This window comes from Ixodes scapularis, unplaced genomic scaffold, assembly GCF_016920785.2.
Source record: "Ixodes scapularis isolate PalLabHiFi unplaced genomic scaffold, ASM1692078v2 PGA_scaffold7__128_contigs__length_106722199, whole genome shotgun sequence".
Classification (NCBI taxonomy): Eukaryota; Metazoa; Arthropoda; class Arachnida; order Ixodida; family Ixodidae; genus Ixodes; species Ixodes scapularis.
This window is the reverse complement of record NW_024609882.1, coordinates 90,036,658-90,061,807: the sequence shown is the minus strand read 5'-3', so window position 1 is coordinate 90,061,807 and position 25,150 is coordinate 90,036,658. Positions and strand designations below refer to the sequence as shown.

The 25,150-nt window shown below is 45.4% G+C and overlaps 1 protein-coding gene across 1 annotated transcript in view; it reads right to left on the bottom strand.

Moving 5' to 3' along the window:
* Nucleotides 1-25,150, bottom strand: part of LOC8024924 (LARGE xylosyl- and glucuronyltransferase 1) — a 121,873-nt gene that overhangs the window by 82,464 nt on the left and 14,259 nt on the right. The window contains exon 4 of the mRNA XM_040211030.3: nucleotides 1,299-1,621. Coding sequence (XP_040066964.1) covers nucleotides 1,299-1,621 — 323 coding nt within the window. The remainder of the gene's footprint in view (nucleotides 1-1,298; nucleotides 1,622-25,150) is intronic.

Sequence of the window (25,150 nt, the reverse complement as noted above, 5' to 3'; positions counted from 1 at the left end):
AGCATGAAAATGCTTCTGTGAGACAGAAATATGTTGTACAACTTAAAAGAAATAAAACCTGGAATAAGCTTTTCATTATTTGTTTAACAAGAGCTAAAAAGCAGGGCTTAATTACTTAAAAGTCCTTCACCGAGAAAAAAAAATATATAAAAAAGATTTACAAATTGTGACTAACTTCGGTTGTTTGCGTGGGCATCTGCCCTTGAGAGCCTCAAGAGTGTTGGGTCATTTTTTCGCAGAAAGGGAACTATGCCTCCAAATTTTAACGAGGTAAAATGCACTGCTAAATTACATTTTCGGCGAAGATTCGCCTTGTAATGTGCAGGCGTAGATTTTTCCTGCCAAGTTTAGGGCTAGCCCCATGTTTCGTAACACCCTGTATATGATGTGTACTGCAACGCACCCTCCAGTGTTCAGCATCCGAAAGAGATTCCACAAGAGGCTTCCGTAGCAGCACATGCGATTCTACGATTCAAATGCTCTAGAATCTAGAGCGGGGGCCCTTAAACGTTTCTATCGCGATCCCGTCTGCCAGTGGGTAAATTGAAGTCACATGACTTCAACACCAATGCAGTTTCCCCGCTAAATTTAGTGGGAAAACTGATGCCACATGACACGAAGCCGTGACAGAACTGACACCACAACTTTGTGACGTCATGTGACGTAACGACTTCGTGTCAGGTGACGTCGATTTCCCCGCTAAATTTAACGGGGAAATTGACGTCACGTGACCTCAACACCAATTCAGTTTCTCCGCTATATTTAGCGGGAAAAATGACTTCACGACTTTGTGTCACACCACCCATGAACAAGTTCAGCGGCAGGAGGAGAGGAGGAGGAAAGGAGAGGGAAGTGCATCACCCTCTTTTTGTCATCACTCCAAGCCACTTGCGTGTCTAGTTTCCTCCGGTTCCATAGGGCGGTGATAGTCCTTGACATGTGTGTGTGTACCTTTCGTCATGATGACCTCCGGATCAAGACAATAAGCGTGTTTCTACCTTCGTTCAAAATTCTACGTCACATCTGTGTTGTGTGCTAAACAGCTTCGCGTGCCACCCACCTCCACAGAGTGGAATGGCTCATCATTTTTTTGCAGGGACTCGTAGCACTAACCGCTAGAATCGCAACACCCAATGGCAGGGTGTGCCCACTTTCGTGGCCTCTTCGGGACCCCTTCTGATGCAAGAGCAGAACGGGAAGCCAAACGCATCGGTTGCGGACGCATTTCGTAACACTTCGGTACCCGTCTCCCGCTGTCTCCCCACGTCCCCGGGGAGGCACGAAAGACGCCGTCTCACCGGCAGGCACGTTCCAGGTGCGGAAGAGCGTCTGGAGCACCAGGTGGGCCACGGCGTCCGAGACGAAGTGGAAGTGAAGCGGGTTCTTGCGGTAGAAGAGCACGCTCTTGACGAGCGTCACCACCGAGCGGGAGGCATTGTAGCCCGCGCACACAATGGCCACCTGCAGCACCTCGCACTTGGGCACCTCGGGCAGGGCGTCCGCCCCCCCAAGGCCAGCCCGGACCCCGGGCGCGGCCGCCGGGCAGGGGCCGGACTGCGCGGGCTCTGACGCGTTGCGACGGGTCTGCTGGAAGTGCGTCGGCTGCTGCTGCTGGGACAGGCTGCGAGGGGAAGTGGGAAAGAGAGTGTCGGGCAGTGGACAACGCTAGGCCTGCACGCGACGCCGTCGTTGGGGGATTCCCACCCCAAGCGGCACACGCGTCTCAACAAGAGTCCCCAAGAAGCGGCAGACTCGGCCGTCTTATCGTCGCTGCGAGCTAGTCATTGCGCTCGTCACGAAATGTGCAGGCGGCGATGTCTTGCTGCTTGGATCTGCAAGTGACGACGTATGGAGGGGAAGGGTCTTCTCTTCTAAATGGCACTGCACCACGTGAGGGGGTAGAAGATAGCAGAAAACTGTAAACATCCACGTCGATGGTCTCGAAAGGAAGAATGAAAAAGCGGATGACATGTTAGGCACATTCGGTCGGCCACGACGTGCTTAAGTTCCACAACGGTTTGTCAACTTGCTTCCTTTTATACAACAAGCAGCCCCTTTCTTTTCTTTAATAACTGATCAAAATAAATGAAAAGAAGACATTGGCTGCTGCTATAGCAGCGCCGGCTACTCCTTTGAACTTGAGTGTTTAGTGTCCATTTCCTTGAGAGTTCACACTTGTCACATAAACTAAACACCGCACAGAACACCCTGCAATACACTCCAAGTTATAAAAGTACATTATTTACATCAGGGTGTAATGATTTGTCATGCTATTTATATATATTCCTACACTCAAATGTATGTGGTGCACTGTACAATATATATACATTAAAAAGGGCGGTATGCACATTAAATTATTCAAACACTTTTTACATTAAAAGCTCAATTTAGCGCGATAGTATAGAACCAAGGTGTATTATATACAGAATTTCACAGTTGAAGGATGTATGTAACGTAAATTTATCATATAATGATGTTTCCACTTTGGTGTTGCGTTTGTGTTGTTCTTGTTGAAGATGTATAACTCTCAATAACTGTCCACTATTTTAGTTTCCAAGATGAAATCGCGTAAGGCAAACAGAGCCCTTTTTTGTAGAACTGGCGTAGGCCAAGGTCCTAGCATCTTCTTTAGTGACAAGGAACGGTCGTCAAGTACCATGAGCCGTAAATTGAGCTCTTTTCGACATTTTACGAATCTCGAGCACTCTAGTAGGAATGAGTTTCATCTTCGACCGACTCTCCACATGAACATTCTGGAGATTCTGCGCGATGGATGCGGTATAAAAAACTAGCGGTATAAGCAACATTGAGACGAAGTCTATGTAGTAATGTTTCTATTGCAGATGACTGTGTTATTTATCGCGCGGTAAGAGATTCCGATGAATGTGCTGCCCTCCAGGAGGACATCGATCGTATAGCGAGCTGGTGCTTCACTTGGGGAATGGAACTGAATGTAGCGAAATGTCACTTTGTGAGGTTCACGAAGAAACAAAAACCTGTAATTACCACGTACAATATAAACAGCATTGTAATCAACTTGTCACTCAAAGTAAAATACCTGGGCGTCTACTTCTCTCATAATCTTTCGTGGAATCACCACATAGAATATATGACAGCTAAGGCAAACCGGATGTTAGGTTTCATCAGGCGTAACTTTAAAGATTGCCCACGCGAAGTAAAAAATACCCTTTACCTTACGAACATCAGGCCGATTCTTGAATATGCCTCCGAGCTATGGGACCCTTACCAACAGTACCTCATCAACGACATAGAAAGTATTCAGAATAGGTCTGCCAGGTTCGTTCTTAACTCCTATAATTGGCGTCAAAGCGTGACCGCCTTAAAAGAGGAGCTCAAGTGGGAGCTTCTCCTAACTCGCCGTAAATGCCTTCGATTAAAACTACTACACGCGATCCATTACGAACTCTCTGGAATTGATAAAGGAACATACTTACTTGAACCACATTTCATTTCCCAAAGACGTGATCACTCGAGGAAAATTAGACCTTTCTCATCCAAAACTGACATTTTTAAACATTCTTTCTTCCCGAGCACTATTCAGAGCTGGAATGAATTACCGGAGGAATTAGTGTTAGAGAAAAACAACTCAAACATTTTTCAAGCTCTGCTTGGCCTTTAGCACTCAATGTATGCTGTCTTCGTTATGTGTTATTCCTTGTTACGTGTATATTGGTGCAACAATGAGCGCGTTTCTCTGCGTTACATTTTCGCAGGGCTGGTTTCATGTTGTTCTATGCCTTGCTGCAGGCTGCGAGTGCTTTTACTTAATGTTCTGTGACGCTCTTTGTTTTTCTTATTTTTTTTTGCCCCTCCCCCACTATAATGCCTCCACGGGCGCTGTGGGGTACATGTAATAAATAAATAAATAAATAAATAAATGCTGCGTGGGAGAGAAATGGGTACGCGGAATTTTATCTGAGGGTCGATTTCAAAAAGAATGGAGCGTTTAGATTGTTTGTCAAACCACGTGAAACAACACTTTGCGCGTACCATTGTCCTTAAAGGGGCAGTCAAGTGGTTTTTGAGTTCGTGTTTTGATAATGACAGCTGAATTTAGACGCCTTAAGTATCCCTAAAAACCAAAAAGTATAGTCATACGGTGATTATTTCTTTAATAAAAATGTAATTGAAGGCCGCCAAACCTTGGATCCATCCGAAAACGAAACCACTCTCATTGGTCGTCGCACGCTTATCAAAAGGATCTCGGGCCAATGGCGTTGGACGACGTTCCGTCGCGCAGTGATCCCGAGGTAGCCGCATCGGCCGAACCTCTTTGTCATTCGAGCTTCGATCATGGCGGAGTTCTCTACGCTCGAGGACCTGACGCCGTTAGAGGTTGAAGTTCTTCGGCGGACAGCCGACCTGGGGATGATTTCCTATGACGCCACTCCGACGTGCGATGTGGACGATAGCAGCGCTTCGGAGTCATGTTCGGGTTCCGAGGACGACGAAACGCAGACCTTTTCGGGCGTTCTTCGATTTGCGGTTGGGGCAAGTCGTAACCAAACCAACGTTTGACATCGCAGCGTTACCTTTGGTACGTGATGTCAAACGATGTCGCCACGTTGACTTTCGCCTCGGGAGAACGGGGGGAAGGCTGGTTCAGACATTTGCAACGAGCGCGTACCTACGACTGCGTCCGTTGCAACCGGAACGACCGCACTACGCCGCGCGTACACACACCTGTAACCACTACAACAAGCGCAGCGGGTCGTCAGCACGGCGACCGCTTCTGTACGCCGCCGTCAGCTGTGTCAATGCCGTAACAGAATATAGACAGACAGTTTTCTAGTCTAAAGCTTTATTATTTTTTCTTGATAGGCTTGCAGGGTACAGCGAATGAAAAAAATAAAATAAAAAGATGCAGCGCCGTCTTGGACGATCACGACTCTAATACACGACATTGCAATAGTACAAATATCGCCACACGCCTTTTCTATGATTATAAAAGACAATGTAATCTTAGCAGCGATATAGTAACGTAGAAATATGATTTCGTGATCAGATAGACGTTGCGAGCGTTCAGGATTGCTAACACTAATCACTTTTCTCCGGTGATGAAAATGCGTGAAAATTCGTATCCTTTATACGGTACGCGCCAGTAATACCTTGAACTTGAGCACACTCATGAAATGCGCCAAATCAGAAATCCGGGCGATGTTCGAGGACACAAATGCTTAGAAAGCACCACTGTAGTCGAAGTAAACAAACTTGACGGCACGGGCGTTTCTGCTATCTTGACAGTGCCGCCACGACATCGCCGCACGAGTAGGTGGATGTTCCCTTCTAGTACGTGCTGGGTTATCATAGCGAAACACAACGAAAATTCACAGTCAAGGATAGCGCTTTTACGCGGAACGACAAGCTTTCACCAGGCCGTCCATTCCGACGATCACCACCGACGCCACGTTTGCGGATAGAAGGAACCGGCCGGCCCGCGACCGGCACGACCGGCCTGCAACGCGCGGAGATACGTGCGCTTCCGCGCGTCCCTGGGGAACGGGAAATTCACCCCCCGCGGAGGAAGGCAAATAGAAAACGTAGTCCCTTGTTTGTGAAACGATAATTGCGCTATCGCGTATTCTAAATTAGAAATATTTTACGTCTTGTGAAATTATCATGCACAACATATTTAAATGAACTGAAAATTGTTTTTTTAGCGAAACTTTAAAAAGACCGCCAAAATTTTCAAACATACGATAATTTCAATGGTCCTCGCAAGTACAGAAAAGAGTCCGCACGTATTTTATTCCTGCGTGATTAATAGGCGTTTCTGCCTTCTAAAACTGAAGATACTCATTCACTGACACTTCCTTAACACCATCGCACCAAAAGTAGCTTCTCCAAAAACCGCTTGAGTGTCCCTTTAATATTTCCTGAGTGTCTCCACGGGAAAGGGGAACTCGTTGATATTGCCCGTCCCAGTGTGCCTTTTTGGCGAGGCAGTCTGCCGCATCATTGCCCGTGAGGCCACAGTGTCCTGGGACCCACTGAAGTGCAATGTCGTGGCCTGCCTTCATTGCCGCCGTCATTTCAATCAGAATTTTGTAAATGTTACTTTTATAGTTCATTGATTGTATGGATGTGAGAGCTACTTGCGAGTCACTGCATATGACCCATTTCTTTATCATGCTTCCATGCCAAATATATTGTAATGCTGATAGTATGGCATGTAACCCAGCTGCAGTAGAGGATGATCGATGTGATAGCCGGAATGAACGATGTGTGTCTAAAGATGGTATAACAAATGCAGAAGCTGCTCCTTGATCGTCGGTAGATCCGTCTGTGTACACTTGAGTGAAACTGGGGTACTGATTGTATACATGGAAGAGAGCCAGTTGTGCCGCCACCATACTGCTCACTGAGCTTTTCTTCTCCATCCCATTTATTGTGGTCTGAACTTTAGGCATCGTCAACGTCCAGGGAGCAGGTGAGGCCGGTACTTCCCATTGTGTGTAACTTGGTAGGTGGCGCTGATGTTCTAAAAGAATGTTATGTACTCGTGCGCCTGTTCTGCTCATAAGGTTATGACAAATAGGATGGTCGATATGTTGTGTCTTTAACCGAAAAAAATGCCTGCAGGTTTCTTGTATTCGAAGGACCGAGACTGGCGGCTCCCGTGCCTCTGCAAAAACTAGAGTACCGGATGTTGCGCGAGGCACTCCCAGGCAAACTCTTAGACTATGAGCCAATAAGTAATGTAGACGAGTCTCGGCAGTGCGCGAGAGGCCATGGAGCACTGGTATAGAATAGGCTAGTGTTTGACGTACTAGCGCTACGTGCAGGTGGAGGAGGGATGATGTTGAGCCTCCCCATTTGGTTCCCGCAATGCAGCGTAAGGCATTAATTATCCTATTAACTTTTTGTTCCATCGCAGTCACGTGCGTGTTCCACGTAAGGGTTCGGTCTATAACTATACCCAAAAATCGGTGGGTCTTGACAATTTCTAGTTGTTCTCCGTCTACAGAGAGTCTGAAGTCTTTTAGTCGTTTTAAGGTGAAAGGAAGAACTGCCGATTTGGTCGCAGAGAGGTCCATTCCATGCTCTTTTAAGAATGACACAATAATGACTAGACCGTTCTGCAATGATGCTTTAACAGTATCAATAGACAGTGATGACGCCCAGATGCATATGTCGTCTGCGTAGATGGAATACTCTAGCTCTGATGGAAGGAGACGTGACAGCTGATTCATAACCGCGTTGAAGAGAGTGGGGCTCAATACGCTGCCCTGAGGAACCCCATTGCGAAGAGTATGTTCCTGGCTTTTGCCATTGTTTGTGTCTACAAAAATCTTGCGTTCATTGAGGAAGTCTGCTATCCAACGTAGGGTGCGACCGCAAACACACCGAGTTCAAGAAGTCCATTCTTTATTCTTTATTCTTTATTCAATGATTACCCCGCAGTGCCCGAGGGCGTTACAGCAGGGGGGGTTACAAGGATGAAAAGAACACGTCTTCATTGAAACAGCACACTTGCTCTTCAGACAGCCGATTCCACTGTGCAATTGTTCGTACAAAAAAGGAGTTTGCAAACATGCATGTCCTAGCGCGGTACTCTCTAATTTTAAGACTATGATCATTACGACTAGAAACATAATAGGGTTCTTTTAAGTAAGTCTCGCTATTTATTCCCGTTTTATTTTTAACTATTGAGTATAAAAATTTTAGTCGCAGTTTTTCCCGACATACGGAAAGTGGTTCCCAGTTTAACATTTTTTTCATTTCTGTACAACTTTCTTTCCTCCCGTATCGTCCAAGAACAAACCTAGCCGCCCTGTTTTGTATTTTCTCCAGCTTATCTATCAACGTTTTTTGGGCTGGATCCCAGACAGCACATGCATACTCTAAAATGGGTCTAACACATGTTAAATAAGCAGTTGTCTTTAAGTTAGGTTGTGAGCATTTTAAGTTACGTTGGATAAAATTCATTGCCCTGCCAGCTTTTAAGACTACTTCCTCTATGTGGGCATTCCATGAACAGTCAGATGACAATATGACACCCAAGTATTTGTAAGTAAGTTCCTTGGTTATAGGGTTATTATTTATAAAATACTGAGATTCAATTTGTTTCCTTTTCTTTGTAAAACAAAGGTTAACACACTTTTTGTGATTTAAATTCATTTTCCACGTAGAGCACCAACTTTGAATACGATCAAGGTCTGCTTGCAACTGGGCGACATCATCTGAACTCTTAATCTTTCTATACACTACACAATCATCAGCAAAAAGTCGAATACAAGAGGAAATTCCAACAGAAATATCATTAATATAAATTAAAAACAAAAGTGGACCCAGGACAGAGCCCTGTGGAACTCCTGATGTTACATCAACGTAATCAGATTTCTTGCCATTCAGTACTACACATTGACGACGCTGGAACAAGTAATTTTCTATCCATCTAAGCACAGCCGAGTCTAGATTTAACATTCTTAGTTTGTTGAGAAGAAGTGAGTGTGAGACCGTGTCAAACGCTTTTCTAAAATCCAAGAATATACAATCTATTTGCCCTCCCTCATCGACATCAGATGCAAGGTCATGATAAAATTCAACAAGTTGCGTAGTACATGAAAACCCCTTACGAAAACCATGTTGTTCATTAATCAGCAAGTTGTTTCTTATCATATGACCGATTACCTCTGAATATAAAATATGTTCATGACTTTGCATGAGACGGAAGTTAATGAAATGGGCCTATAATTTACGACGTCTTTTTTTGGCCCCCCCTTATGGATAGGGACGACATGAGCTACCTTCCAGTCATCTGGCAAAAGTCCTGTGTCCAGTGACTTGGAAAAAATTAAATAAAGGTAAACCGAAATTGGGTAAGCACATCGCTTTAGTACACGCGGAGAAATGCCATCCGGTCCAGTTGCTTTTGTTTCATCTATGTTCTTTAACGCCTTCTCAATACCACTCATGCCAAGCTCAACTGGCTGCATTAATTCCACCGTACTAACAGTGGATGGATTAACATAGTTGTGTTTGGGCAAAAAGGCAGACCGAAAGTAATTATTGAAGCACGTTGCTTTTTCTGTATCATCCGAAACTGTCTGTTGATTATATGTAATTTCACTTATTCCTACTGCATCCGATCCACATCCCTTTAAATACTTCCAGAAAAGCTTGGGGTTGGTTTTTAATCTGTCATTGAGTGTATTAAGATATTGTTCCTTAGCACCCTTTATGCTCCTTTTATATTCACGCGTAAGCTCAGCCAGTTTTTCAAGGTGATTACTACTTTTGGTCTTCTTATATCTATCAAATGCTCTCCTTCGCTTTTTAATTATCCTAAGAGTACTTGAAGTTACCCATGGTTTTCTTCGTTTTTTTAGCTTTCTAGAATCTATGCAGGGAACATATTTATCCGTTAATTGAAGCAACATTTTCTTGAAAACATCCCATAAATTATGGACATCATATTCCTCAGAGAGACACTCAAATACGGGAAGGCGGTCAAGAAGCTCTTCAGAAAACCCAGAGTAATTGCCCTTCTCAAAGAAAAAGACTTTCCTCGATTCGCATGAATTTACTCGTTTGATTTCAGTTTGGATATTTGCCACAACAGCGTGATGGTCACTGATACCAGGGATAATATTAACGGTGTTAATAAGATAGGGAGAGCTACAAAACAAGAGGTCTAAAATGTGATTATTCCTTGTTGGTTCACTCACATACTGCTGAAGCCCAAACGTATCCACAATGTTTTTCATTTCAAGATTATTTCGGCTACCAATCGTGCATACACAAGTGCCATCCCTCCACTCTAAGTCAGGCAAATTAAAGTCTCCCGCAAGGAGAATAATTTGGTTTGAGGCCTCAGAAACAATGTCGTATAGCGATCGGATTGTACTAAGATCCGAATTCGGTGGTCGGTAATACGATCCAAGAACATAGGAAGAGCTACCAGGTAACGTGACTGTACACCAGATTGATTCAATAGCGTCATGACCAAGTTCGAGTGGGGATGATCTCAGCGATGAATGAACCAACAAGAAAACGCCCCCCCCGAGGCGTGACCTATCTTTTCGATAAGAAACAAACCCTTTCGGAAAGACTTCGCTATCACTTATGGAAGCGTCTAGCCATGATTCGGTTCCGAACACGATATCAGCCTTTACTGAGTCGATTAAGCCTGCCAATTCGTCAACTTTATTTACGATGCTTCTACAGTTTATTACAACAGCAACTAGGTCACGATGAACGCGCTTATCTTTTTTTCCTTTTTTCGTGGGGCGTCAGTCTTTTTTGACAGGAACAACTTGTTCTATTTCCGTATCCCATGTAAACACTTTATCATTTACGATGAGCTTATCAAAGTTTAGCTTTACACGGTTGCCACTATCCGCTTTTTTTGTTTTAGCATATTCCCAAAGTTTCTTTCGAATTTCACGGGTTTTCGGCGAGTAATCTTGGTCTACACTGTAGTTTGATCCCTTGAACTTTTTGGCGTTAGACAGAATATCCTGTTTTTCCTTGTAGGAGGCAAAATTAACGATGATTGGTCGTTTAAAGTTCTCATTATAGAGACCTACACGGTGCGCCCTTTGCACCGTTTTTAGGTCCACACCGAGCTTGTCTTTACAGATACTTTTAATGAGATTTTCAGATTCATTCCATGTTTCTTTGTTATTCGTGTCATCCACACCATAGAAAACAAGGTTTTGCCTACGACTTCTGTTTTCTAGATCAACATTCCTGTTTTCCAATTCGTTAATTTGTCTTGCCAAAAGCTCAATTAGCTTTGCTTGTTCTGTTACTAATTGATTAACGACCCCGATTTTCCCCTCCGTACCAACAAGCTTCTTATTTATTTCCTCGATCATGTTTTCATGCTTCTTAAACCTACTGTCGATAGCGTCCAGCTTACTCATAATGGAAGCCTGACCGCTCTGCAAACTTTTACGAAGGTCAATTTCTACTGCGTCAAGGGGGCCAGGGTTAAGTTCTACATCCCCGGAAAGTAGCAACAAGAGAAACAGGTAAAGTACTCGATGTGCAAAGAGGCGAAAATATTTGCGAGATATACGCAGTCTCAATCGTCTGCCACAGAAGGTATCAGCACTTGAGCATAGTCATGTGAAACATGACTATGATTAACGGTGTCAAAAGCCCGTTTGATGTCAAGAAATACGGCTACGGTAATGTTACCTCGGCTTCTTTCGTGTTCTACATGCGCTACTAGGTTCAGTATACAATCCATTGTGCATCGTCGTCTTCTAAAGCCAGCAAGGTGCGGTGAAAGTGTGTTGTTTTCTTCAACCCACCATTGCAATCGCTCGTTAATTAATTTCTCCATAACTTTACCAATACAGCTTGTTAGACTCACGGGGCGGAATGACTCGAGTGACATGGGCGATTTTCCTGGTTTCAGAAGAGGGACAACTTTCGCTAGTTTCCAGTCCTCTGGTAGACGTTCTTGTTGCCATATGTTATTAAATAGTTGAAGAAGAAGCGTGGTTACTTTAGGTCCCAAGCTCGAAAGGGCTCCGTATGTTATGCCATCTGGTCCTGGCGCTGTTTTTCTACCAGAAATTGTTTGTTAAGGGAGTCTCCAGTTCGGGCATTGTGAATGGGAGATCCAACTCTGAATGAGTTGACCAAAATTGTGCACCTATTTTCTGTTTTACTGCGTTGCATGATGTTGTGAATTCTTTAGTACATGTCGCAGCGCCCGGCCGCGTGAGCAGTTGGCAAAACTCGTCCGCAACGAGGGCAACAGAGATATCCCGATGTAATGCCAAAGCCCGGAATGGGTGAATCTGAGTGACAGGAGTTCTAAGTGCTCGGAGTATGTTCCAGATTTTGGGTATTGGTGTAAAAGGCGAAAGAGAATCACAGTTACTGCGCCAGCGTTTTTTGGCAAGCTTTTTCAGTTGTCGACGCATGAGGGCATGCGTCCGTTGAGCCTCTAAGTAGTGCTCAACTTGCCCCGATCGATTGTATTTCCGTTCAGCCCTTCGTCGGATAGCCCGTAGCCTCTCATATTCGGCATCTACTCCAATACATCCCTGAGGAACTGATATTACCCGCGTGGAGCGTTCCATATTTGTGCGAATGCTTGTAACAAGATTTTCAAGTGTGCAGTCAATTGTATTTATGGTTTTAGTATTTAAGTGTCGATAAACCTTCCAATTTGTTAGTTGAGTTCTACGTTTCTGAGGAGACTGCAAAAGTTTAGGTTGACACATGAGGATAGGAAAATGATCACTTCCCCTTGTCTCGACATCTGTGCGCCACTCCATTCCAGAAGATAAGTTGTGGGAGCAGAGTGTTAGGTCTAAACAACTAGAATAACTAGGACCGCGCAAGAATGTTGCGGACCCATCATTCAATACCATTAGGTCAAGATTTTCAGCTGCGTTGGAGATCATATCCCCACGAATATCGCATCGATCACTTCCCCAGAGAGGATTGTGGGCGTTAAAGTCACCAGCAACTACGAATGTTTTCCCAAGCTTTCGGATCATACGGGAAAACTGTGTAAGAGTGATGGGTGTAAGGGGTTCAAAGTACACACTTGCAATGACTATGCATATCTTACCGATGTAGATACGACAGTTGATGGCAGGTCCTTTCGCACACACAACATTGCCCGACTAGGGCCTGAAGGTCGTGTCGCTTGATAGGTCACATAGTTGGGCAGTCTGAATTGGGCTGTGACTCGTGCTTCGGAGATGGCGAGAATTGGGAACTGATGGAGGGCAACAAACTGCCGAAAGTCGCCGCTCTTTGATTGCAAAACATTGGCGTTCCATTGGAACAAAAAGGCCTGTTGGTACCGATCATTCAGTTGTAGAATTTGAGCTGATCGGAGCACTCGAACGTGCAAGGATACGCTCCATTGAAAGTAGCATTTGCACTTCAGGAAGGTCTCTAGCCTCCGGTAGTGTTGTAACAATTGCCTTCAATGCAGCAAACAACATCGGGAGCAGCAGCTTTTTTAGCTTTTCGGATCGGGCAGTTGTGTTTTGTCGGAGAGACGTTGAATATGGGTTGGTGTCGGCTGTCTGTACCTCAACTGTTCTTGCGGTCAGAGGCGTTGGCGTCTGCGTCGAGTCACGTATTGCTGGCTTGCGTGGAGGAACCCGTGGAGGAAGTCGAGGTGGTATCGGTGGTGGAGGCGGTGCCTCTGGTGGTGGTGCCCTAGGTCCGGCAGCTCCGATGGCTTCAGCGTAGGTATATCTTGATCTTTTCTGTATTGGGTTTGGAGGCGCAGGAGACACAGATCTCACTGCCTCTGGATTTGGTGGTGGCGAATGACGCTTAGTCGTCTTGCCGTGAATCAGTTTGTGTTTACGTAATGCTCCTATTTCTTTGTTTCGCACACAAATGACGTCGCATGTGGTCCACCACAGTTTGCGCACTTGGGGTGGTTTCTGGAGCTGCACTCTTTATAGTTATGTGGGCCTGCGCACACCTTACATCGCTGTGGTCCGCGACACGTATTAGCCACGTGTCCATGCCTTTGGCAGCGGAAACAGCGTACCGCATGTCCAAAGTATTCCTCCACCGGATGACTGGTGAATCCCAGGAAAACGCGTGTGGGCATTGGGCAGTCTTCTCTAAATTGTAGGATGACGCTGTCCCGTGGCTGTTTAACGACACTTCCGTTGCCTTGAGGTACGTAGACAATTTGCCGTTTGACAGACGTAACCCCTTTGTCAGTGAGATACTCCAGGAGTTGTTCCTCTGTGTACTCGTTTGGGACATTTTTTATCTTGCCAAGATTCCTTGAGTAAGACTGCGGCACATTGGCCGCGACATCAATTCCAGCAACTGTTTTCAAGGCTAGAAGCTTATTTGCTGATGACAAAGAGGCAACACTTACCACAAGGCTTCCATCTTTGGTGATTTTATGTGAGCTCACTTTCTCTTGTGCTGTGGTGACAATTTCGTTGGCGATTCGGTTAGGGTTCACTTTCCAGAAGGACTGCGCCTTTGTTGACCTGAAGATGATGGGGATGCCTTTCGAGCGCTTTTTGCGGTATGTCACTGTTGTGAAAGGTGTCTCATCAAGATCAACGTCAATTTGGTCTCCTATTGAGTAGTCGGAAGACTCTTCGAGCTCACCTTGTATAAAGGGAGAAGCCACATCATCATCATCATCATCATAATCGTTGTGTTTGCCGGTTGTCTGCTTGCCGCTGTCACTCATAGATGGCGCAACCTTTCCAGCCTTTCCATAGGGAGGCTCAAGTGAGGGTGGGTGCAACTGCTAGATCGGGGATCACGGGGCATGGACGCTATTTAATTGCTAAATTTTGCTGGGAGTGTATGGGGCAAAGGTTCGTTTTATTTCCTAACTCAGGTCATAAGAGCCAATTAAGGTGCTTGAATAATTTATACAATGTATAAATGAGTACTTTTCCATAGGCACCAGTTTTGTTGCAATAGTTATTTTTTTAGTATTTTTTTTAACGCGAAGTATTTTTTTTAACGCGAAAAATGGTAAATTCCGCCATCTTGGACGTTGCTGCTTGTCTGGCAACCCTGCTTTCTCCACTCGACGTTTGGAATTCTCGGAGCGAGAAGGAAGCGAGAGAGGCTGCGCCAAGGCATTCGTTGCTTGCAATGGGAGGCGAGAGAAGGAAATGCGCATGGAGCAACAGAATGGCAACAGAGCAGGGGTGTGCTCTCCTGAAGGCAACATTGGCACATATCCTGTCCTGAATCCTTTCCCTCAGGCGCCGCCAATAAATTGCAAACACTCTCCAGGTTTTGAGTTGCACCCACCCTCACTAGAGCCTCCCTGCCTTCCCACTCTGGCTTGCCGACTTGCGGCCGGCCATTACTTCATTCCCACCATAGTACAGCTTCGCTGGTCTTCCTTCTTCACCAGAAAGGAAAGGCTGAAACTTTTTTATTAAATTTATTTATTTAAACATATTTGTTTAAATAAACACAATGACATCACGCTGCGATTGAGTGTAAATTTTGGAGATGTTGCGTCGCAGTAATAAAACTTTTTATGTGTGCCACGGTGATTACTAAGTGTGTGCACCATGCCTATACTCCGTTTCAAACATAGCGTGCAACGTAGTCAAAGCTAGCGCGCCGGTTTGCACAGCCAACCGCGACTACGTTCGCTCCACAGAATAGTGCGGCCCCTGAAAAAAAAAAAAAAAAGTCGAAAAGTGTACGTCTTTGTAGCTAGTAACTAATAGTGGCGTTATGATTTCGAGGGAACACCATTCTTTTTCAATAAAAAGGAAAAGATAATGTAAACTACTCCAAATTATTTTCCGTTTTCGTTCGTGCGGCACTCGCACTCGCTTCGGGTTTTCGGGTTGTGCGGCTGCCCCTGCCTCGCCGGTTTCGAGAAGATGGCGTCTTACGCGGGAATGATTTCTTTTCCTGCTCGGATATTTTCGAAGATTCGTTGTGTGAAGATCTCGCAAAAGTGCAAGTAGGTGATCGCCAACGTGTACGCGAGTTCAAGAACGTGTTTCCCGGAGACGGTCAGTAACGACACCGGAGTGTCTGGCAAGGTGGCGTCCCCGAAGCGAAGACCTCGCAACGTGAAAGTTCTGAGCACACGGACAGTGTTGTGAACTGCCACCTGTTATTTCTGGTGTTGAAATCGGCCTTATGGCTTCAAAGTGAAACAAGCCTCAAGAAGGAACTGTGTCGGTGATGAATCGTGCCTACGGCTCCGTCTGCTTGCGGTACCTTACAGCAGGCGGTGCCCGTGATTGCATTCCGAAGCGTCTGGGTTCTTCTGCCTGCGGGACCGTAACCTTGGTCGGCTCCGTCTGCCTGAGGCACCTTAACCTTGGCCGGCTAAGTAAACGACGCACATGCCCGTGCCTGTATTCCGAGGCCCCTGCTTTCCTCGAAAAGGAAACAACATTCGATCCTGATCTCGAGTGCCGTGTGTTGTGTACTCGTCTAGTGTGAATCACTCCCGGTTCATGGGGGCGCCGGCACCAGAGCAGCGAGATACTGCCGTCTGGATGACTTCTTCCATACACCGGCGAGTATTCCGATTCTGAAGGAAACTTCCATGAAGTCACATCACGTGAGGGAATGCCAAGCCGTCTGACCAATGGCAGTGCGGTCCCCTAATCACAGTATTCGTGATATAAAGGACCGTCCACCACACTCTCAAGGTACTCTCTGATTTTCACGCTACCATGTAAATAAACGACTTTAAATAGAGACGCCCTGGATCTCGACCGTTCTTCCGTTTTGACGAGGCCGGCGCAAGTTCAAGCGGAACACCAGCCCCTAGTCTACCTTATCAATAAAAATCGACAAAAAAAGAGGAATTGAAATGTGCACTTCCGCAATACGCACAATCTTGCACAAAAAATAGGTCGAGAAAAAAAAAAAAAAAAAACCTTTGCGCCCTAAGTGGATTCGAACCACCGCCACCGAGACGTCAGCATCGCCAGAGCAGTGCCTTGTACCGCTCGTCCACGAAATCTCGCGGAGTAACACATTTTTTTTTGTGTTTTTTCATGCGCACTACTTCAGTAGCTTTCCCAGCGTTGCACGCGATGTTTGAAACGGAGTATATGCACGAACACTGCATAGCACACACCTTGAAGGTAGTCGAGCCACTGTCTGGGTGCACTACGGAAAAGCAATACCTGCAGGAGCCCACAAGCTCCACGGGTATTGCTTCCCCGCAGTGCACAAATGCTGGGTGGGAAGCGCACTCAACAGGGCTGACCTACTGCGATCATGGAGGAATCATATTCAGCATGTTTCCTTTAACGCTAACCGCATGTTAGGTTATGTTAAACGAAATTTTTCATTAGCTCCAGTTGCACTAAAGTTGACTCTTTATAAAACATTAATTCGTCCAAGGTTGGAATATGCAGCCTCTGTCTGGGATCCTGGACAAGTCACCCTCATCACTGCATTGGAAGCGATTCAAAACAGATCAGCTTGTTTCATCCTTTCTAACTACCACAACACGGCTAGCGTGACTGCCATGAAAGCTACTCTATCATTGCCGCCTTTAGCCTTGCGCCGTAGCATTTCTCGCCTTTCTTTATTCCATAAGATTTATTTTCACAATTCTATCCTGCGCGACAAATTAATATCCCGTCCTTTTTACGTTTCTTCTCGCAACGATCCCAATCACAAGGTTGGTATTCCAATTTCTAACACAACAACATTTCATTCATCGTTCGTCCCTCGTACATCACGAGAATGGAACCACCTTCCCGGGACAATTGCCACCATCACGGACTCTAACCTTTTCAAAACTGCAATTACTAATCTTTTATTTGTTCAGTGTGTTTAACTTATTTCTAGGCTTGTTTTCCTTTTCTGTACTTTTCTTTGCTCTCCCCCTCTGTAATGCCTCTGGCCTTGAGGGAAAATTAAATAAATAAATAAATAAATAAAACACTTAAAAAAGCATGAATATTGCAGATCATCTAAAATCTAAGAGCAAATAGCGTATTATTCGAAACTGCTATAAGAAATTTCAAATATTCGTGCAACACTTGTATAAATAAATTAAAGCTATTGATGTCACTGTCAAAACGGCAAACTTCGGAAAAGCAGAGAGCACTACGTCCCTCCTGTAGGAAATATCTCGGGGTATTGCCGAGAGATGCAGCTGCTTTATGACGTGAAACGCCCCTCATTGCTGCCTTTCGTTTGTTCCAAAATATATTCCCCCAGAGGTTGAGGGCTGTACATTGGCCCTGAACTTTTCGTGGGTTGGTCCTGAATCTCCAAATAAGAACCCTGCATTAAAGCGGGGACTCCCAAACTTTTCAGACTCCAGGAATGCCTCTCGAACGACAGCCAAGGAAGCCCGGTCTCAACACTGATGCAATAATGCGGTGTAGGAGCAACATTCTAACCAAGGAGCCTATGTACCACTGGAGAGCTTATAATGAGCCAGCCGAGCAAAGAATCCACCTCACGCAGAGAAACTACAGGGAGTTCACGAGAAAAGAGAACCGTTTTTTTTGGTTAGGGTAAATGAGCTATGCATCGCAGAAGGCTCAAACTCCGTGAGAATGTGACGCTGGCATCCGAGACAGGACACGAAAGCTTAAGATCATGACAATATACCTGGATCAAAAGATAATAAAGTAAAACAAAATTTCTCTACGAGCCAATGTCCAACTAAGCCTAATACCCTCGAAACAAGAATTGACACTGCGGAAGCTTCTCAGATTTATATCAGCGAAAACACTTGTCAGCAAGAAAGATAATTTTGCACTGAAATTGGTGCTAGTACAGGCGTCCAAGTTGTCATTTCTTAAAAATATTAGGCTTAGGTTGGCTAATAGAAAACTTTTGTTTTTCTCAGTTATCTTTTCATCCAGGTAGCGTCGTGTTCTCAAACTTTCGTGTTCTATCCCAACTGCTGGCGTCGCTTTCTCAAGGACTTTGAGCTTTCTGCGATAAATAGTTTATTTACCTGGGCCGAAACATACGGTACTCTTTGCTCTTTTTTCGGGAACTCCCAGTACATTCACACTGCTGGACTTGCAACTGTTTAATGCTCCTCTTTTCCCCTCTTTTATCGCATAATTCATATTTTCTTTATCTTTTATCACCTAAGTCATATTTGCTTCTTCTTTTAGCCGCTTTTCATTTCTGCTTCTCGGGATGAGGCGGTTGTACATTCTTACTCTTCTTTCTTTTATCTTTACTCGAAAAGGCGGTCAAGAGGAAAAGAAAATTGTGTTGAGTGTATGTTTATACAGCCGGAAGTTAGTCTGCCTCAGAGGGCGTCTGGTGTCTCAGCTGTAGATGAGCAATTTAGCCAGTGCGGTACAACCGCAAACCTGGGGTCTTTAACGTGCACCATGCAGCAGTGATACGCGACTGCACGCTGGTACAATGCTAATCTAGATCGAAACGGGCAGGGGTGGGAATTGAACCCATGACCCCTAGGTTCTGCAGCGCAAGCTTTCACTCCACGTGCTACGAGCAGGTGTGCCCTAGACCACTCGGCCACTGAACCCCCAAAAACAAAAAAGGATTGTCACAAAATTCGATAGTTTTGTGTGTTTGGTTTTGAATTGATTTTTCTTTTTTTGTTTTTGCCGTCTACCCCACTGGACCGGCGCGTTGAGCGGCAGGGTTCGGGCCCCGTCCACTTTTTGTTTTATGGCCCCTTGGCCCCCCTCGTCCCGAAGACGCTTCTCGCGGGGTTGTTAGTTGGAGGCGATGGGCCGACTCGCTTCCCAGAATGTTGGGGATAGCTTCGAGATGTCCGAGTGGGGGTGCGCTTTATGGTTCGCTCGGGGTAGGCACACTACGGGGCTTGCCAGTGTGACGTGTATTTTTTTTTTTTTTATACATAGTTTTGTTGCTGCCACTGCAGAAAAACAATTATTTTTTGGGCAAGGGAGAGTGGTGTCTGCCGCTGGAATTTGGGAAAGTGAGGACCTCGGCTTGATTCTGAGCCAAGTCAAGGCAGTGTATGCGGAGACTGGACCGGTGGGTGGACGCGACGCGAAAGTTGGGAGCGACACCGGGTGCGGCGGAAGGCGGAACGCGGGAAGAGCTCGGAGCGGCTCTGCAGTTCCCCAAGTGTGTGTGCTCGTGGATGAGTGTGGTGCCGAGGAGCATCTCACGGAGCATCCAAGCACGCACAGACTTCCCCGTTTCGACCAGCGTCGTAACAGGCCCGCGTCACCCACACCACTCTCCGGATCCAGGTTCGCTCACTCACTTTAGAAGAATTGTATAGCATTTAGAGTCATTATTGTGTTCTACATTTTTTTGTTCGTTTGTTCTTGTGTACTGTCCAGTGTGAACAAAGCCTTTAAACCGCTGCTCTGCTGGTTATTTTTTTTTTTGTTTTGTGAGTGGCGCCTGTGTGATAAGAAAAACGGTGTGATTTTTTTTAATGTGAATTTCATTATGTGTAAAAGCGCCGCGCGCGAGAAGGGCAGAGTTAGCGTGTGATTATTATTTTGTTTGCGTTTGGTGTGTGCGTTGTCTTGAACGTGAGTCAAGTAAATCCTTCGTTATTTTTAACGCAAAGTCTCCGTCTCCTTCCTTGCCCCTCACAGTGAGTCCGTCCACCAGGGCGTGGACCTATCGTCCGGTCAGCGGTCCTAACAAAATTATAAATTTTGTTTGCATGGGGATCATTTGGATCTTTTATTGTTAATTTTCCGAACCTGTGACAAGGATTATGCGATAAAAGAGAAAGAAAATTTGAATTATGCGATAAACCAGAAAGAAAAAGGAGCATTAACCCCTCAAGTGCCACATTTTTTTTTTTCCAAAAGTAATCTACAAGTGCCATATTCTTTTTTTATTTTGAATTTTTATTCCTCTAGTATTACACGTATAATTTGAAGAGTTTATTGCAAAAAAATCAGCGGAGGCGAAAAAAATATTTGCCAAGTAATACGAGTGCTGCCATCTATGATCAGCGTCGCAAATCTACACGGACAAGCTTTGCTCGTCCGTGGAATTGAGGGCTACCGAAAAAACCACTGGACGAGCTGAGCTCGTCCATGACAATTTTAGCCAAAAAATGGCCGACGAGCTCAGCTCGTCCGAGGCACTTAAAGGGGTTAAACAGTTTCAGGTCCAGCAGTGGGATTGTAGTCTTTTTGTGTGTGGTGTTTTCTTTTTTCGTATGGCCCATCGCAAGCAAAGGATAAATTTTTTAAGAGACTGATTAAACCGTTAGAACACTTCACTTAGGTGCAGGGACAGTCGAGGAAATTTGGAGGGAACTTACGAGGGCACTCTGGGGAACCCAGTTTGAGAACCCACATAACGCGGGTCTTTCAACACATCCTCTGGTTTCCTGGGAGAACACCAAATTAAAAGCAACCGAGCCAATGGTCCTACAAGCGAATACCGATTCATTTTTTCCGCGACCTCAATGACTCGAACAGAGTTGCTAGATGGATTAATGGTTTGACCAATGTTGCGTGCGTAACAAGAATGCAACTTATTTTCTCTCCTACATCCAACACGCTGGACGGGTCGCCTGCCGCGAGGTCGTCGACCAAAATATTAGTTCAGGCCACAAGCTGGCCACTTCCATGGTAGCTTCTCAGAGTTCTAAAACATGACTCGGCTTTATAGACCAACAGACTGTTTATAAACAAGCCCACGTTTGCCCACACCAGGTGTGGGCACTGCGCGGGCACAGAAACCTGATTTGCGTCAGGTGAAGCTTCTGCAGACGCCCCGTTGAGACAACAGCGTCACCGCACAGGCGTGACGTCAGAGCCAAGTGTTGGCGCACGAACGAGGATATGTGCGTTGAATTAACCGTCACATCGAAAACTCGGACCACTGGGTCGCAGCCCTTTTGTCAAGCGAATCGCATGTGGGTCACTCTGCTTGACCCTCGTTTCGCCACTCGTGTGGCCCCTAATTCCTTAACTAAAGAAAGCAGATAACTTCTGTCCGCAGCCATCGTCAGAGAAAACGGGTTTAGGGGATATTTTATGCGCTCGAAATTAGGACCACACTGGTTGGGCGGCGCTAGCCGACGCCCGATTCAAAGGGTTCACCACGTTGATCTTCCCATCTATTTGTTCACCCATGAATAGAGCCATAGCCCGTTAGTTTTGCATTCTACGTATTTCTCCAAGTGGATTCAGTGTTTCCCATTATGCATGTATGCAAAAGTCAGTCACAACTGGCAACATCAATCCTGGCCAGCACATTTAGGGATTTGAGTTATAACTCTTCATTTGGTGGAGCAACCGTGATGTACAGGGCACCCCAGATAACTTGCACCAAACTCTACAAAAAAACGGAGCGCTCTGGGAGAGTTAAACTAACTCCAGTGATGTGATTGGCTTAAGCCATTTTGGAGCAGCCAAAACAGTGCTTTGGAGCAGCAAAAGTGGTTTTTGAAACATATGCTCTTAGAAAAAAAAATGTTTTAAGCGCTGCACAAACGAAGGGCACTTTATGTTGTGTTCTGTTCTGACATGACATGTTGTGATGGAACTCGCTGGTTGTGTTTTTAGTGCTGAGACATCAAGCGTACAGTGCTGTAGGAGTTGCCGAGCAATTCCAAAAAATCGCTTGCCACCGTTTTACTTGTTTCTGACGTGCCAGATTTTCGTAAAAAGTAAGCAAACGTAAAACAATCAATTCCAAGCGTCCCAGCTGGTGCCTCTGTCGTACAATCATGTTCGCATGCACGTGAGGGCAACTTCTGCAGGTTTGCAGTTGCGCGTGCTTCGCCGCACGAGCAGAAACAACGGCTGTTCGATCGAAACCGAAACCATGCCACTCCGCTTCGTCGCCGACTGATTTCCAAATTGTATACAAAATGTAATTGTCGAGCATACGACAGAAAACAGTCTAGTAACGCGTGCTTGCCAGGCCGACAAACAAAGTACAAGCTAAATACACACACAAAAAAAAAAATAATAAAAAGAACCATGAGTGCATCGATGGAAGACATGGCGAGCCAGGGTCACAAAGTTCTTGGAGCGCTTTGTGCAACGACTGAACTTGAGACAAACAAGCGCACTGTGCGGGTTCAGCGTGCAGACGTTGCCTTCTTTGCTTTAGCTCACTTCTCTTCGCTAACTTTCTTTCGTGGCAGATTTTTCGTGTACCGGGGTTCCATTCGAAAGAAAGCCCACGGAGAGAAACCCAGGTAATCAATACTTCAACACAGCAGTCTGAGTTAAAGAGGAATTTTTGTAGTAACGTATGATTTAAACATGAACAGGAATGTTGATGAACAAACGGAGGTATTTTGTATCATTTTAGAATGCGTTATATCAGCAGCGACATGGGGACGGCAACACCCGACGTCGCGCGACCACGGTGATTGGAAGGCAGGGACCAAATATAGGTTTCCCACGGTCATTGCTTTCAGGAGCGAGGGCTTGAGCTAAAAAAATCTCCCGCCGCACAAAAACGTGGTTTCGTTTCACAGCATGACGGCATTGCTGGTACCTGGCACGCTAGCGTTGGAGCGTCCACACACGCCCGCGTCTATCGCTCAAAATATTTTAAAAAAAAACGACACGAGACGAGACCCACGAGACGACGAGAGTGCGAAACCGAGACGGTGGGAAAATCATGCAAGACCGAATGGACAACCGATGCAGGGGACTTTGTGTCGGGCGGCTGCTAGCGCCACATAACACTTGCGTGCTCAATTACTGTACTCATTTTATTTTCGGTCTTGAAAGGCGACCAAAAGTGTTTTTTTGCCGCAGGCTCGGCACAGATTACCCATATTTTGGCAAAATGTAGCAGGATGTAGCAGGGTTAGCCACTTGGAGCAGTTTGGCGAAATTGGCACAGCAATCGCATCACTGCAGCTCTATGTTGTTGAAAAGCACTTTAGGAAAGTGTGCAGCTTTTTTTTATTGCACCTAGGTATTTAAATAAGTAAGACTAACTAGCTCATTTTTTTAATTACTTGTTTAAGAGCCAAAGTGTGAATTGGAAAGTTGCAGAGCACATTGAGAAACATCCAGTTAAGGTGTTTGATACATGATACACTTTGCACGCTTCTTTTTATTAGCCTAAAAAGAAAGCCCGCAAAATACTAAAAAAAGACCACGTGACAATGCACCTATTAGTCGTGCTTGCAGCGCTTTCAGACGGACTCTGAAGGAGCAAAATCCACCTCCCCACTGGCGTAGCCGTCAATTTTTTTTCAGATGGGGGGGTTTGAAGTGGCTGGGTTGTCTATGACTTTGGCTGTAGAGGGGGTGAGGGGGTCAAAATGCATGCGTACATTACATATACACAGGAGGAGGTCTATGTGATTGAAATTGTATCGCAGCATCTTTCGTAATTACCTCAGCATATATACAGCTAACTATACGCTGCCTCCCCACTTCACATCAGGAAGGAGAGATCACTCAAGTAAAGGGAGTAAAAGAATAGAATGCATGCATTTAAAGGGATACTACAACGAAATTTTGGCGCTCATTTTTTGGTCTATATGTGTTCAAAGGAGCAGCATCACATTGAAAATACCAATATCTTGTTAAAAAAGTCGCGAAAAGGTATTTTGAAACAAATTAAACGATTAGCAAAGAGCACCTGGTGGATGTCGCTAACGCCTCGCTTGTAATGCCCGTCTAGGAACCTTGACAGCTAGTGACGGAGGTTGTCTCGTCTCCGGCCACGACGAGAGAAGAGGGGCAGGAGGAACTCCCCTCTTCCCGAGAATGCCTTTTGTGTGTCGCAGAAGTCGCTATTGTCCCCCTAGAAGATTATAGAAGATTAACCCGTCCCTCAAAATTCACACAAAAGCAGCCGCTTCGGTGGCTGGAACGACTAGGCCTTCCTCTAAATGTCGGCCTCGCCGTAGCTTTGCTCGTCTTGAGACGACCCACGTCACGATTGCGTTGGATGTCACGTGGTCTCCGCTGGGCCTTCTCCGAGCGCTTGCCAGAGTGGGCCGTTTATAACGAAAAATACAGCCACCAGGCTCAAAATACAAACGTGCGATTGTCATTTACGGATATTGTGGATCATATTCAGCCTATTTTTGAACACGACGGGAATATTTCAAATTTCGTTGAAGTATCCCTTTAAAACATCTTTTTTTTTCATCTACAATGATTAACTGGAACTCTCTAGCAGAAGACATCTGCAGCTTTGTTTTTGGAAAATATCTTAAATGTTGACCTAAACCAATGCGAGCGTTTTCATGCTCATGCCGCCGTTCAACTGAAAACCGCGTAGTTACTACAAAGCTGTTTTGCACGCTCATGTTATCGTGACTTCTTCTTTTTTTACATTTGTAGATGTATTTGCGTCCCTCCCTAGGAATAATGCCTTCTTAGGCACTGCGAGGTAACTGAATAAATAAATAAATAAAGGGTCGGCTGGATTTCTGGGAGCGGGGGGGGCAGTCTCAAACAGTGTGCCAGTGATAAGGTGGACTTAGTTTTTTCAGAGCACACCTAACAGCGCTGCAAGCGCCACGTGCTTAGATGTGCAGGCATGTTGCGAAGTGGTCTTTTCTTTCTTTAATATTTAGTGGAGTTCTTTTTAGGTTAAAATAAAGACACGCACAAAGTGTATCATGTAGGAAACACCTTCATTGGGTATTTCTCAATGGGCTCTACAACGTTCCGATGCACACCTCTGCTTTTATAGTGGAACACTAAAAAAGATTGTGCACTTTCCCTTTTGAACAGCACACAGTTGGTTTTGCCCTTGCAGAGTGCTCCGTTTTTTT